This window comes from Lathamus discolor, chromosome 6 (genome assembly GCF_037157495.1).
Source record: "Lathamus discolor isolate bLatDis1 chromosome 6, bLatDis1.hap1, whole genome shotgun sequence".
NCBI classification, from domain to species: domain Eukaryota; kingdom Metazoa; phylum Chordata; class Aves; order Psittaciformes; family Psittacidae; genus Lathamus; species Lathamus discolor.
The window spans coordinates 76,389,576-76,401,944 of NC_088889.1; the positions used below are offsets into that span (position 1 = coordinate 76,389,576).

Sequence of the window (12,369 nt, forward strand, 5' to 3'; positions counted from 1 at the left end):
TAATCCTATTCCCTTAAAACAACTGTATTTTCAGTACAGCAAATGAAAAAAATATTATTTTTTATTACTTCTGGTTTTCAAACAGTTTCTACGTAGTAATTCTGTGGCATAGTCTAAATTAACTGCTGCCTTACAGTAAAAGCACTGAATTCATGGAACAGCTGCAGTACCTAGGAACCCCTGGAATGCAGTAAGTATTAGGAAAAACAAATCTAAACTGGTTTAAGGCAAAAACTTTCAGCCCTGTATTTTTAAAAACAACAAAACTGTGGCTCCTGTGAAGCAGAAATGAATCCTTGGCAGTTAATATCATCCTGGTGGTGCTTTCAGAAACTTCTGACAGAACAGGGATGAAGAGAAGGAAGCCATGTATATGGCTCTTCCATAAACTGTCCCAGAGCAGACCAATGTGGCATACTGTTGAAACCTAACAGGGCAAAATGGTGATTCCAAGCAGAGAATGTCAAGGGTATCTAACAAAACCATGATATTAACACTGCCTTATGAATAACAGCAGAGTCACTTCCTCATGGGAGATGATCTCTCCCATTTAGGCAGACTGCATATTGTGCATTTACTGAAATTAAACAGGATCACTTACTATAAAGCAGCTTTACTACCAGATGCTTCAAGAGGAATTCATGGTATTGGGTTTAAAAGTTTCCAAGTTCAATCAAAAAGAGCAACATCCTTGCATATTTGATAACTCAAAGAAGTCAAATCCACCAGGGGTTTAAAAATTCAGAGGGCAGCCATCACTTAGCTTGCTTTTACTCTTTCCCTCCTACACAGAGCATTAGTTTTCCTCACATTCCCTATAAAACTAATGTTACTCATCTCCAAACATGTAATCATATTTACTACAGGAGTGGGTAAAAAAGTTAGAATTTTAGCCTTTGCAAGAAAAGAATAATCAAGAACATCAGATGAAAAGGGAACTACACTGTGCTTCTTGCAATACTGGCATCCCTTACTTTGCTAGCAGCAATACAAACCCAAAAGCATGTGATTTGTGACTTCCTATAGCAGTTTATTAGATCTCAATAAAACAGCAGAGCAGTGGCCTAGAATTTCTTTCAGCTGACTTCGGTCTTCTTGGTTAAGTATGAACAAATATGAATTGCTATCTACACTAAAGAACTATGCATTATGATGAGATATACCCTGCAGTGATTCCTTCATCCATATACATACCACAGGCAAAGAAATAGCAGTTTTAAGGGAAACCTTCCAGTATCTTCCTACATTCCCATGAAGTAGCGTTCTTACAGGTAGTTCAAAACCTTCTCTCAAAGCCTTTGCTATGCACTCCGAAATGCAGAGGTGCATGACCCATACTGTTCCTGGCTTCCCAAATCAGCATATAAGTGAGTTTGCATTATTCTAGGTGATTGGTAGCAACACCATCTTTAGGACTATAGAAATCAGAAGGAAGAAATGCAACCAACAAACAGTAACTGAATTGCTGATTCTGGGCAGAAGGCTCAATCAAGTAGTAATAGTTGATTTCAGAAAGCAGCCTAGAAACTTCTAGTCATTTTAACGCTTCAAGGCAGAGGGGTTGGCTGTCTGGATTTTGGAGATGTGCATTTGGTAACTCGAGAGTTCTGATTTCTGAGAGTTCCTGCTAAAATTAAACAGCAAAAGACCTGCCACTTAGAGGCACTTCCCATAGCAAAAGAAATGAGAGCCTAAAAGGATCTGATCACTAACAGCTAAGAACTCACGATATAATCAAAGTACGGGACTTTTTCACTTGCTAGTGAAATAAAGCGTTTTTAGAATCATGCCATGGGATTCTCTGAATTGAGTCACTATCCATCTGAACCTGTCAGCAAAAAGGACTTCTCGCAGGTTAAGCGGCAGCAGCAAGATACACTTTGTCACAAGATACACCTGAAGTTCAGCACATTGCTATGGCAATTCAGCCTAGGAGAGCCCAGCACGAAAAATGTAGCACAGGAATTCTAACAAACTCTAAACCTTTTAGAGCAATACAATCAGGGGGAAGAGGACCAACAAAGAAGCATTCTGGGAGTTCTTGCTGACAAGAAAGACCCTTCAATCCCAAAGGATTTACAGGAATATTAATATTGATTTCTGAATTTCCACCAACAGAAGTTAAACTACTCCTTACTTAGCATATGAAAAACCATGGAGCAATCAATTTTCTATTAACACATTTCTAAGTATCATTTTGTTCAATGTCTCCAAGGAAATTCTACGAAACATTTTTGCTTTCTAAGAACAATACTTTTCAAGATAATTCACTGTACTTTATCAAACTTCCTGTGATAACAAAAGTTTCACGGCTTATAAGAAGTAATTATAGCAAAAGTTTTCTGAAGATTCCTGGAAATACATTTTTTTCTTCAAGAGCACATATTGAATATACTTATGCAGACATGCAAGTGCAAAGCTACCCAAAGAACACCACTTTTCAAATGACAATGTTGTGCAATAAGATATCTTATAGACTTACTGGCACCACAAGGCTTATTATGACACTGCCAGATAAGGGCCAAGAAGGGATTATCCCAAGCGTGCTGATAAAAATGTTGTTATTCAGGTCAGTATCACCTCTACAGATTGTGTCAGTCACAAAAATAAGTATTTTTCTTTTTTTCTCCTCACTCTCAAGACCCCTATCATGAATTACTTCAGCAAGATGAACACTCCTGAGTAGACTGCTTGGGGTTTTTTTTTCCAATATCTAAGAAAGACAATCAATATGAAGTCAGCCAGCCTTTCAGTGGCAATTCTTACCATAGGAATATAATGACAGACTGAAATAACAGATCACAAAAGGAAACTGCCAGCATATGTCATCACAACTTCTTATGCCTTCTTATGGAGTTGTCCACATGGTCTAAAAAATTAAATCCCCAGTGCAAGAACACACTGAATTGATCAGACACAAGAAATTGTAGAGAAAAAGTTTTTTCATTGTGACAGGTAAATATTATATACTCTACACACAGATCTGCCTTCATAAAATCTTCATGATTTTATGGATGAAGCTTCTAACCAAGCAGCTTTCAAGAAAAAAAATAAGAAAAATAGTATGACTCACTCTTCGTGTTCTTTCCACATCTCCACAAGGCAATCTTTTCACAAAATCAATACCAGTCAGTGGTGTCCCCGTTGGAGGCAGTAAGATTGAGGCATCCATCATCAAGTACTCTACATTCATGGGTTTAATCTATAAAAATATTTTAACATTGATCACTATACAGAACAACAAGCATCTGCATCTTTACTTTCAAATACAATTCATGGTTGCATATTTGAACAGGAAGGAATTGTCAGAGTTCTGAGACTTTTTTTTAATACCATCTATCTTATTTTGAGATCCTTACACACAATCGCTATTTTATTTGCTTATCATTCCCTAACACACTGTTGAAGTTTCAATACTGAAAAGAACCCACAGGGAAAATAACTCTGGAAAAATTACAGACAAAAAGCTATTTCATGAGTACTAAAAACAAAAGCCTGTCACGTTCTTGCAACTTCAATCATAAGAAAGTTATCCATATCTTTCTCTCTCCAAAAGAACTCTCAAGTATCACGTAATGCAGTAACTTTCACACTAGACATTTCCCTTCAACTGTGCCACTAACAGAGTCTCTCCTTTACATGTCTGCCTGTTTTCATGAATAAATGATGTCTAAAATATCTATCCTTCTATACCTTTGGGCAATTTCATCCAAGACTTATTACATACACATGTACTGGAGACACGAGCTTCTTTTTTGTCAGGAAGCCAGCTGGAATGGCAAGAACATACAAAAGCCCATTCCACAGCTTGTACAATACTCTGACCAAAAGAAAAATGCAGTCATGTGGGAATTCCAAAACAGCCAACTGTAACTGGAAGCATTCCCGGCCACTTTGCCACGGTCACATACCATAAAAGTAGCAGACTGAAACAAGGTCCAGAATTTTCACAGCGCAGTTTTAACTGCTGCCTTGCACACATACAGACTTTAAAATAATTTTTAGCCAATTTTTCTGATCTCAGAACAATTCATCTTCAGTGTCTAAAACACTGCATTAAAAATTCAATAATGTGTAAAAAGATATAGAAGCCAACATAGACAATTGTCCTGGTTTCAGCTGAGATAAAAGTTAATTTTCTCCCTAGTAGCTGCGTTTTGGCTTTAGTCTGAGAAAAGTGTTGATAACATTGATGGTTTAGTTGGTGCTAAGTTGTGCTCACACTAAGTTAAGGACTTCTCAGTCTCATGTTCTGCCAATGAGGAAAGACACAAGAAGCCAGGAGGGAGGAGACAGGACACCTGACCGAAACTAGGCAAAGGGGTATTCCATACCACAGCACATCATGCCCAGTATATAAACTAGGGGGAGTAAGCCAAGAGGGACTGATGGCTGCCCAGGGACAGGCTGGGTATCAGTCAACAGGTGGTGAGCAACTGTGCTGTGCATCAATCACCTGGGTTTCCCTTATTTATTTGTTTTACTGCTATTTCCTTTTATTATCATTATCATTGTTATTATTATTATTATATTTTACTTTATTTCTCTTATTAAACGGTTCTTTTTTCAACCCATGGATTTTACCCTTTGTTCCATTTCTCTTCCCCATCCCATGCGAAGGGTGGGGGGGTGAGTGACTCTGTGGTAAGTAGTTGCTGGCTGGGGTTAAACCATGACAAAAATGAACAAATGAGAACACAGAACTAAAATTCCTAACAAATAAATAACTACTTCAGATGCAACTGACATGTGTGTATGCTGGTTTAAACAGTATTTTACAACATAAAGGTGAAGAATGTTAAAAAAAGGAAAGTGAAAGTAAGATATAGGAAGATTTTCACACTGTTTAACACCTAAAAAAAATAAAATCCAACGTCTCATTTCCCAGAATAAAGCAATTTTTATATAATCACTTTCTGAAAGCAATGGGCTTTTATTAAATAAAGAGATGTAAAATTTCACAGAAACTATTCATGTAACTGTAGAGATAACTCCTCAGAGACAAAAAAGCCACCCACATTTTGTTATTCTATTCCCAGAAAAAAGAGATACCAGCACTGTCAGTAGTTAGCAGTACTTGCTGCTGTGCTGTATCTGGGCTTGAGTATCTGGCAGGGCAGAAGTGGTGTCACTTACGGTCATGCTCCGGTATTCATCTTCAAACATATCCAGAAAAATTTCTTCTCCCTTTCAAAAAGAGGGATAGGGACAGACCGTAAATCCATGAAGCCATGTTTGTTTTGTTTCATCATGTACTGGGTGTTCCAGTACCACCACCAACTGCAGGGCACAGCTGAGCCCCTCAGCAACAGTCATGGCACCTCTGGGACATGTTTGGGAAAGGGAGAGAGATTCCTGTGCAGGCTGCGGAGAGGGCCATGGTAGAGCAGGCGAGTATGCCCTGAAGGAACTGTCGTCATGGAAGACCCACACTGAATCAGGAGAAAACCTGCACTGGGGCAGGGGAAAAGAGTGAGGAGGAAGAAGGGCCAGAGATGAACTGCTATGGACTGACCCCAAACCCCTCTTTCCCACCCAACTGCACCACTCAGGGGGAGAAGGTAGAAGAGTCAGGAATGAAGGAGCAAAGTTGAGCTAGGGAAAATGGAGGGCTGGGGGAAGGTTTTAATTTGTCTTTGTTTCTGACTATCTAAAATTATTTTAATTGGCAGTAAATTAATTTTCACCAAATTGGTTATGTTTCACCCATGATGGTACTGAAAAGTGATCTCCCTGTTTATCTCAACCATAAGATTTTTCATCTTACATTCTCCCTCCATCCTCTTGAGGAGGGGGAGTGAGAGAGCAACTAGGTGGAGGTCCTGCAGCCAGCCAAGGTCCACCCACCACCTCAAATTACTTATTGTATGTAAGCCACACTGAGAACACATCCTTCAAGAGAATTCTGAGAACAATACAAAGAGGCTTTATACACCTGAAATTTGTCATGGATTTACCCCTCATTATACAGAAGTTAATGCCTGGAAGTGCAGAGGCCTCCAGTGAGAAGTAAAATTTTAGATCATTATTTCAGATAAGATATGAATAAAAAGCAATGCCAAAAAAAACCACATTCGGTATTAGAAATGTTCTAATAGTGTGGTTCTGTTCCATGAAATGCATAAAATACACACCAGTTACAGCAAAAGCACATGGCTGCTAACTTGACCTCCAGCACAAGCCCTGTGGGACTTTGTGACGTTATGCCAGTGTGGTATGGGAATGGCATGAAAGCAGAGGAATCCTCCAAAACCACTTTCTTCTCTATCACACATTTGGAGCACCCTTCTTAAAAAGTGCTGCCTTGGGCACTCTGCAAAGACTGGGATGCAGACTTGCTTCTAATTCCACATTATGTAAAAGATTTTTTTCTTGCAGCATTTCACATATATACCTTATAGAAACGACGAAGGAGATGAACACTTTCCTCCCTTGCACCCTAGGAAAAACAAAATAACTGTGTTTCAGGGAGTAAATGCACCATTTACTCAAAAGTCACATTTAAACAAAAAAATGCCCCAAAAATCATACATAAGAGACTATCTATTAATGTCTCATAGCTTTCAGCCCAGAATTTGATAGAACACAATTCTTGCACTCACAAAAATACTGTTTATGCAAGCTTGTTAGTTTAAAAAGCACCCCATATCATTCAGATGAACGACATACAGACTTCAGAGAGAAACGTCAACGTAACCTTGCTAGAGAAGTTAAGAAAGATAGCAGCAAAGCTGAGAACACAGCACAGGGTATTGAGTCTCTATATTCACTGCATGGAGTCACCAATGGAAAGATGTGCTAGAAGCTCAAATTTCACATTTATGCTTATTGCAATCACAAGTTAAACAAATTTATTCAACTATAAGACTCAAAGACAAGTGAGGTTGTGACCAGTAATGTGAAAGAAAATACTTACCTCAAGGCAAGCAAGGTGAACATCTTTTATGATGCTGCTGTTTCTAGAGAACACAAGCTGCTTCAGCAACAGGCAGCCAAGTTCTAAAGTTGCCAAACGGATTTTTCCATCTATGAAAATAAAATTTCAATATACAAAATAGCAGCAGTCCAAGTATCGCTTTTCTCATTACCAGATGTTCTTAAATGTTTCTACTCTTTTCTGCAATTATCATAAACTTTGCTCCTCTGTCATACACACAGTATCTGAGAAGGATGAGTGCTAACGTTGACTTACAATTTTGATGGTTATTAAAAAATATCCCAATACTGGAAGAGTAATTCAAAGCAGAAGAAAACTTAAAGCAGAAGTATGCTACAGGAAGGCAATAAAGATAAACACTATTAGAAAAGAAGCCGAAAACAATGCCTTTGTCAATCTGAATAGGGAGAACTGAATTACACTAAAATTACAAAAGACTCACAGGTGTTTGGAATGCATAAAATTACAGGACAAAAGGAAGTTGTACATATAGCATACTAAAAAGGCGTAGCTTTTCCTTAAAAAAGTCCACAGGATTCAAATACAGCCTGAAATCTGGTGAAATCAGAGTGAAAGAATGCATTGAGATTTTAAGCTTGTATTTCAGAAGGATTAATATACGTATAACCCTTAGGATAAATATTATATATAAGAAATGTACAGTTGGAGTTCAGCGATCAATACTAAAGAGACAGACAAACATCTTAGCTTTCGACCCCAACCCCATCTACTATTTTACAAGTTTGCAACATGCTGTCAGAAACTAGACAAAGGTCAGTACCCCCAAAAAGCAGAGAACAGGAAATGTTCTACACAGCATTTAGCAAGCTTACACACCCCTATTTCCACAGCTCCCCAGAAGTGCTTTTGTTTAAATAAATGCATTTCCCATCTTGCACTCTTTCCATCTCCAGTATGTCCAAACTCTTTATATATAAACATGCTCCTAATCTGTGACTGACACATCAGCTCAAGTTAATACTCTGTCAATCAGTCAAATAAGCATTAGATTTTACCCTGCAGACAACCAGGAATTTGACTGGGTGTCAGTTTCAGGGGAAAACCACGTCTACTCATTTGAAGTTTTAATAGGGGAAGTGAAGTGAGAAGAGCTGTGGCTTAAACAAGAATCATGTTTCCATGGAATAGGTCACGGAGCCTTATCCCTCATTTCACAAAAAAAGTAAAACTCAGGAAAAAACCCCAGGTTTTCTGCAAAACAGTTCAGAAACCTGAAATACAATGTAGAAAAACCCAACAAACAAACAAAAAAAAAAATCACGGGAAAATACGCTATCACCTCTAGAGACAAAGGATGCTATAAGCAAACACTACCATACAGTTTTCAAGAATACTACTCCACTGGAACTACTTTCACAAGCAAAAGTGCCACAAATCATATATCCAGCATGCTGAATCACAGAATGGTCTGGGTTGGAAGGGACCTTAAAGCTCATCCAGTTCCTACCCCTTGCCACAGGCAGGTTGCTCCAAGCCCCATCCAACCTGGCCTTGAACACTGCCAGGCTGGGGCAGCCACAGCTTCTCTGGGCAGCCTGTGCCAAGGCCTCACCACCCTCACATTTATAATTTTCTATTAATCCTTCTGATTTCCCAAAAGCACATACACTTTGTCCTAATTTCAGGACTTTGTCCTGAGTTGCCAACTGGGGTTAAACATGATGCATCAGACACTCTCCCCAGGCACTGGGAAGTCTGAAGCCCAGGGGAGGGCCTCAGGAGACCACAACTGTCCCTGCCAGACGGTTGTGAAATCACTATATACCTCATCACTTTTCTTTATTCAAAACCACAGAAAGTAGGAATTAAGATAACAGAATCATGTAATACTCTGAGTATGAAAGCAACTGTTCAGCAGAAATCCAGAGTTCCTGGTTCCTCACCAACCAAGAAAAACCTGACTGCTGCCTCTCACAGACTGTATCTATTTATTGTTCATGGAAGAGACAGATACTTCCTCCTAAAAGACAAGAGGCTAGGGAGCAACACTTTTTTATTACTTTTTCCCCCACCACCACAAACCTGGTTGTGCAGCATAATTCATTATCCTGATGAGCCCTTCTGCAAGTACATGGTTATATGAATTTCTCTCTTCAGTATGTTGAGCGGGAAGCTGAATTCTCTCCAGCTTGACTGGGTCAATTCCTTTGTGGGAGATGAAGGAAGAAAGGTAAATGAGGAAACAGGTATGCCTTGAGGCAAGTATTTAATATATTGCAGTAGTTTTCTCAGAAGTAGCAATATAAACCTGGGCAATTCAGTTTTGAACAACAGAAAGACTAAACGCATTCACGTATCATGGAAAAAACTCCGTCTTACATGGAGCCTATTTGGTGAAGGCACTCAAAGCCCAGGTGGATGGTGACATCCAAGCCATTTTGCTGCATCTGGAATTCTCAGACTATTTGTTTGCATCTAAATCAAAGTCAAGTCATATATCTGAAGAGCATAATGGCTACTGGGGAAAAGATGGAAGTCCGATTTGAAATTCTGCTCCGGGAATAAGTGATCAGTTCATTTATGTTTAAAGAAAATAGGAATTTTATTTAGTAACTAGTGGCTTTTTATTTAGTACCCTCCCCAACAGACTCTCACTGATTTGTATAAGGAAACAAAACCCATCTTTCTTCAGTTTCTTCCTTTAAAACAGCAGTTATTTCTCAGAATAGACTAGTTACTGTAAGGACTCTTAAAAATGAATGAAGTTATGGACTGCTGAGGATCTCCCTTGTCCTTTGTTTTAAAGAATGGTAATAACCCCACAAAACAGGAGATTACTATCTCGGGGTTTATAGTTTCTTCCAAACCTGTACCTGTAGCAAATTAACACCACCATTCGTAGTATCTGAATTATTTCTTCACTAAGCAAGGTCTGTTTGAAGATTAATGACAGTATTACAAACGTCATGATGAGACTAAAGAAAGGGGGGCAGGAGGGGAAGCATTTAAGGAACAAGGGCAATCAGAGTACTAGTGTTCACAACAATCTAACAGTTTAGTGAAATGTTACAAAACAGTTTTCCTTCTGGGAAGAAAAGCTACTTACAAGTAACATTTCTTAGAGAAAACCTATATGCAGATTAAATTTTCACAGGAGGACATAGTCATTAACCAGTATAAAACCATCAAGAAGACTAAGAAAACATGCGGGAGGAGTAAGGCAGGACCAGACAGGTACTCAACAAAGTGGCCAAATTGAAATCACAGTGAAAGAATTCATATTCAGCATCTTTCTTTTGGTTGTCTGCCTGCCAAGGACATCAAGTTCTGCATTCTTGAGATACAGCACATGCTGCAGCAACATATATGAAGGGTTCCTTCTGGGATTAAAGATCTCTCAGATCCAAGAGGTACATGTATGCACCTAAATAGATGTGTTACAAATTGTGATTCTTTTTTATTGTTCACAGATATTTCTTGCTGGTGAAGACCAAGCATATTTTCTTTAGACTCATTCAAGCACATGATGCAAAATGCAGACTCAGTATCCAAATGGAAGGAGTCATGATCAAAAGCCTCAAAAAGGTGTCTACATTTACTGACCAAGACTGAGAAGGCTGCTCCCTTAGAAGCAAGGCCCAAATCAAAGTTCTTGGTTAAGCTAGAGCAATTCAGTGCTTTTTGAATGTATTCTGGTTTAGCCTTCACCACTGTACGAGAGTGAGCAGGACTGGGGGGAACGGTGAAATTCAAACTGACCAGCTAGGGAATCAGAAATGTACCTGAAACAGCTAATATACTGAAATAGAAAACCGCGACTCATTTTCCTGTGGTGTAGAGAGGACAAGTTTGTACTGCATTCAGTCACAAGAAATCATCCTAGATTTCCAATTCATTACCTGTTTGAACTGATTCAAGTGCTCACTACAGCATTTACCATCTCTGTCAGACAGTAGACAGGTAATCAGATCCTAGACACACAACTCTTAGAGTGTTATTGCTTCCTGAAAACTGGGGAAACAACTCTCCATGTTTGGACCTTCATGCCCTTTTGTAAAAGAAAAGGGTCATTGACCCATACCTTGAGAAAGTCTGTAAGCAGACAGATCTCTTGCATTATATTGAATTCAGATACAAACACACTGACTCCAGCTCAATCCTGAGGCACCTTCCATGACTGATATTGAATCTGGGGCAGAATGGAAGAGCTGCTCTTTAACAGCTCCTGAACTTTTAAAGAACATTTGTTCTTGCATCAACAGGGGCACTAAATTAACAACTTGTAAAACTCCTCTTCTTCAAGACAGATGCACTGATTCTTTGGCCCTCTAAGGCTGAAAGCAGTATTACAGGCCACAGGAGGAGTAGGCTCGTGAAAGACAAGACCACCAAACGTGGATGTCATTACCTGTCTAGCACCTAAGACCTAGAGCCAAGGATATGGGGAGAAGAGAAAATAGCTTCCAAAGAGCACCAGGCTAATGTAAACTATTGACAAAGAAAGCCAATGAACATAGCCTAAAGAATTTTTCATTTAGAAAGGGCTGATGTGACCAAAGAAGTGTGTATTTTGACCTCAGGTACCTCCAGTTTAGGGAAAGGATATGTTTAATGTCTTGAAAGTTAGATATTTCACTGCCTGTTGTATTTCTCTTGGTAACCCTGGATACTGGGTGGAAAATAAAGAAAACAGAGATTGCTAAAACTAAGCAGCAAGAGGCTGTATCTGCTGCATTCCTCACTGTTTACAGTGATACTACAGATGTAAGCAAATCATCTTTGAAACAAGAGAGGATGTCAGACTTTTTTCTGGGAACAAGATTGAATAGTGACTATTATACTGAAGGAAAAAAACAGTGGGCTGAAGGACTATAGTCTTAAATAGAAGAATTCTTAAGAAATACAACCCTAGAGTACATACTCACTCCTTTACAATGACACTGAAAGGCTTCTGGGGACATTCTGAAGCTGCAACAGCTACAGCTAATGATTTTGGCTATTCACAGCTTCAACTAATGAATTTTAAGCAAAGAGAATCAATTTCTGACATCAGGGTTTTCTAGCACAATGATGCTCAAAAGGCCCTTAGTAAAAGACATTTTTTGCAAGAGGTATACTGGTTGCAGGGCGGGCTGGGAAATAAGAGATGCAAGTCAGAGAGGGCTAGAACATGGCAAGGCTGTGGTGCTATCTTGGGTGATATTAGTTGTGTTATTATCTTTTGTCATAAAAGATTTTGAAAGCCCTGGAATTGTCTGTAAATTATCATCTCAGAGAAGCATTGTTGGAAAAAGATAAAGCCATCAAGAGGATGGAGGAGAACAGGAGACCCTTATCTTAGCTAGTTCCCTCAAGACTCCATTTCCACTCTACCTGCCCATTAGAGGTATCTTGAAGCTAAAATGGTATCCTTGCTTTCAAGCATGCCATCACACCTGATGGCTCTCTTGCTAAGTTTACTTAGTGCTAAG

The 12,369-nt window shown here is 39.0% G+C and overlaps 1 protein-coding gene across 21 annotated transcripts in view; it reads right to left on the minus strand.

The window, feature by feature from the left end:
• The window catches only part of CLEC16A (C-type lectin domain containing 16A), a 188,536-nt gene that overhangs the window by 148,164 nt on the left and 28,003 nt on the right, over positions 1-12,369 (minus strand). For all 21 annotated transcript variants that reach the window (XR_010613641.1, XR_010613639.1, XR_010613635.1 and 18 more), the window contains 5 exons: positions 8,981-9,103; positions 6,917-7,026; positions 6,395-6,439; positions 5,137-5,187; positions 3,074-3,202 (listed from right to left, as the gene is read on the minus strand). Coding sequence is in view for 12 of the 21 variants with exons in the window: in XM_065683850.1 (XP_065539922.1) it covers positions 3,074-3,202; positions 5,137-5,187; positions 6,395-6,439; positions 6,917-7,026; positions 8,981-9,103 (458 nt within the window). In the remaining 9 variants the exon portion in view is untranslated. The remainder of the gene's footprint in view (positions 1-3,073; positions 3,203-5,136; positions 5,188-6,394; positions 6,440-6,916; positions 7,027-8,980; positions 9,104-12,369) is intronic.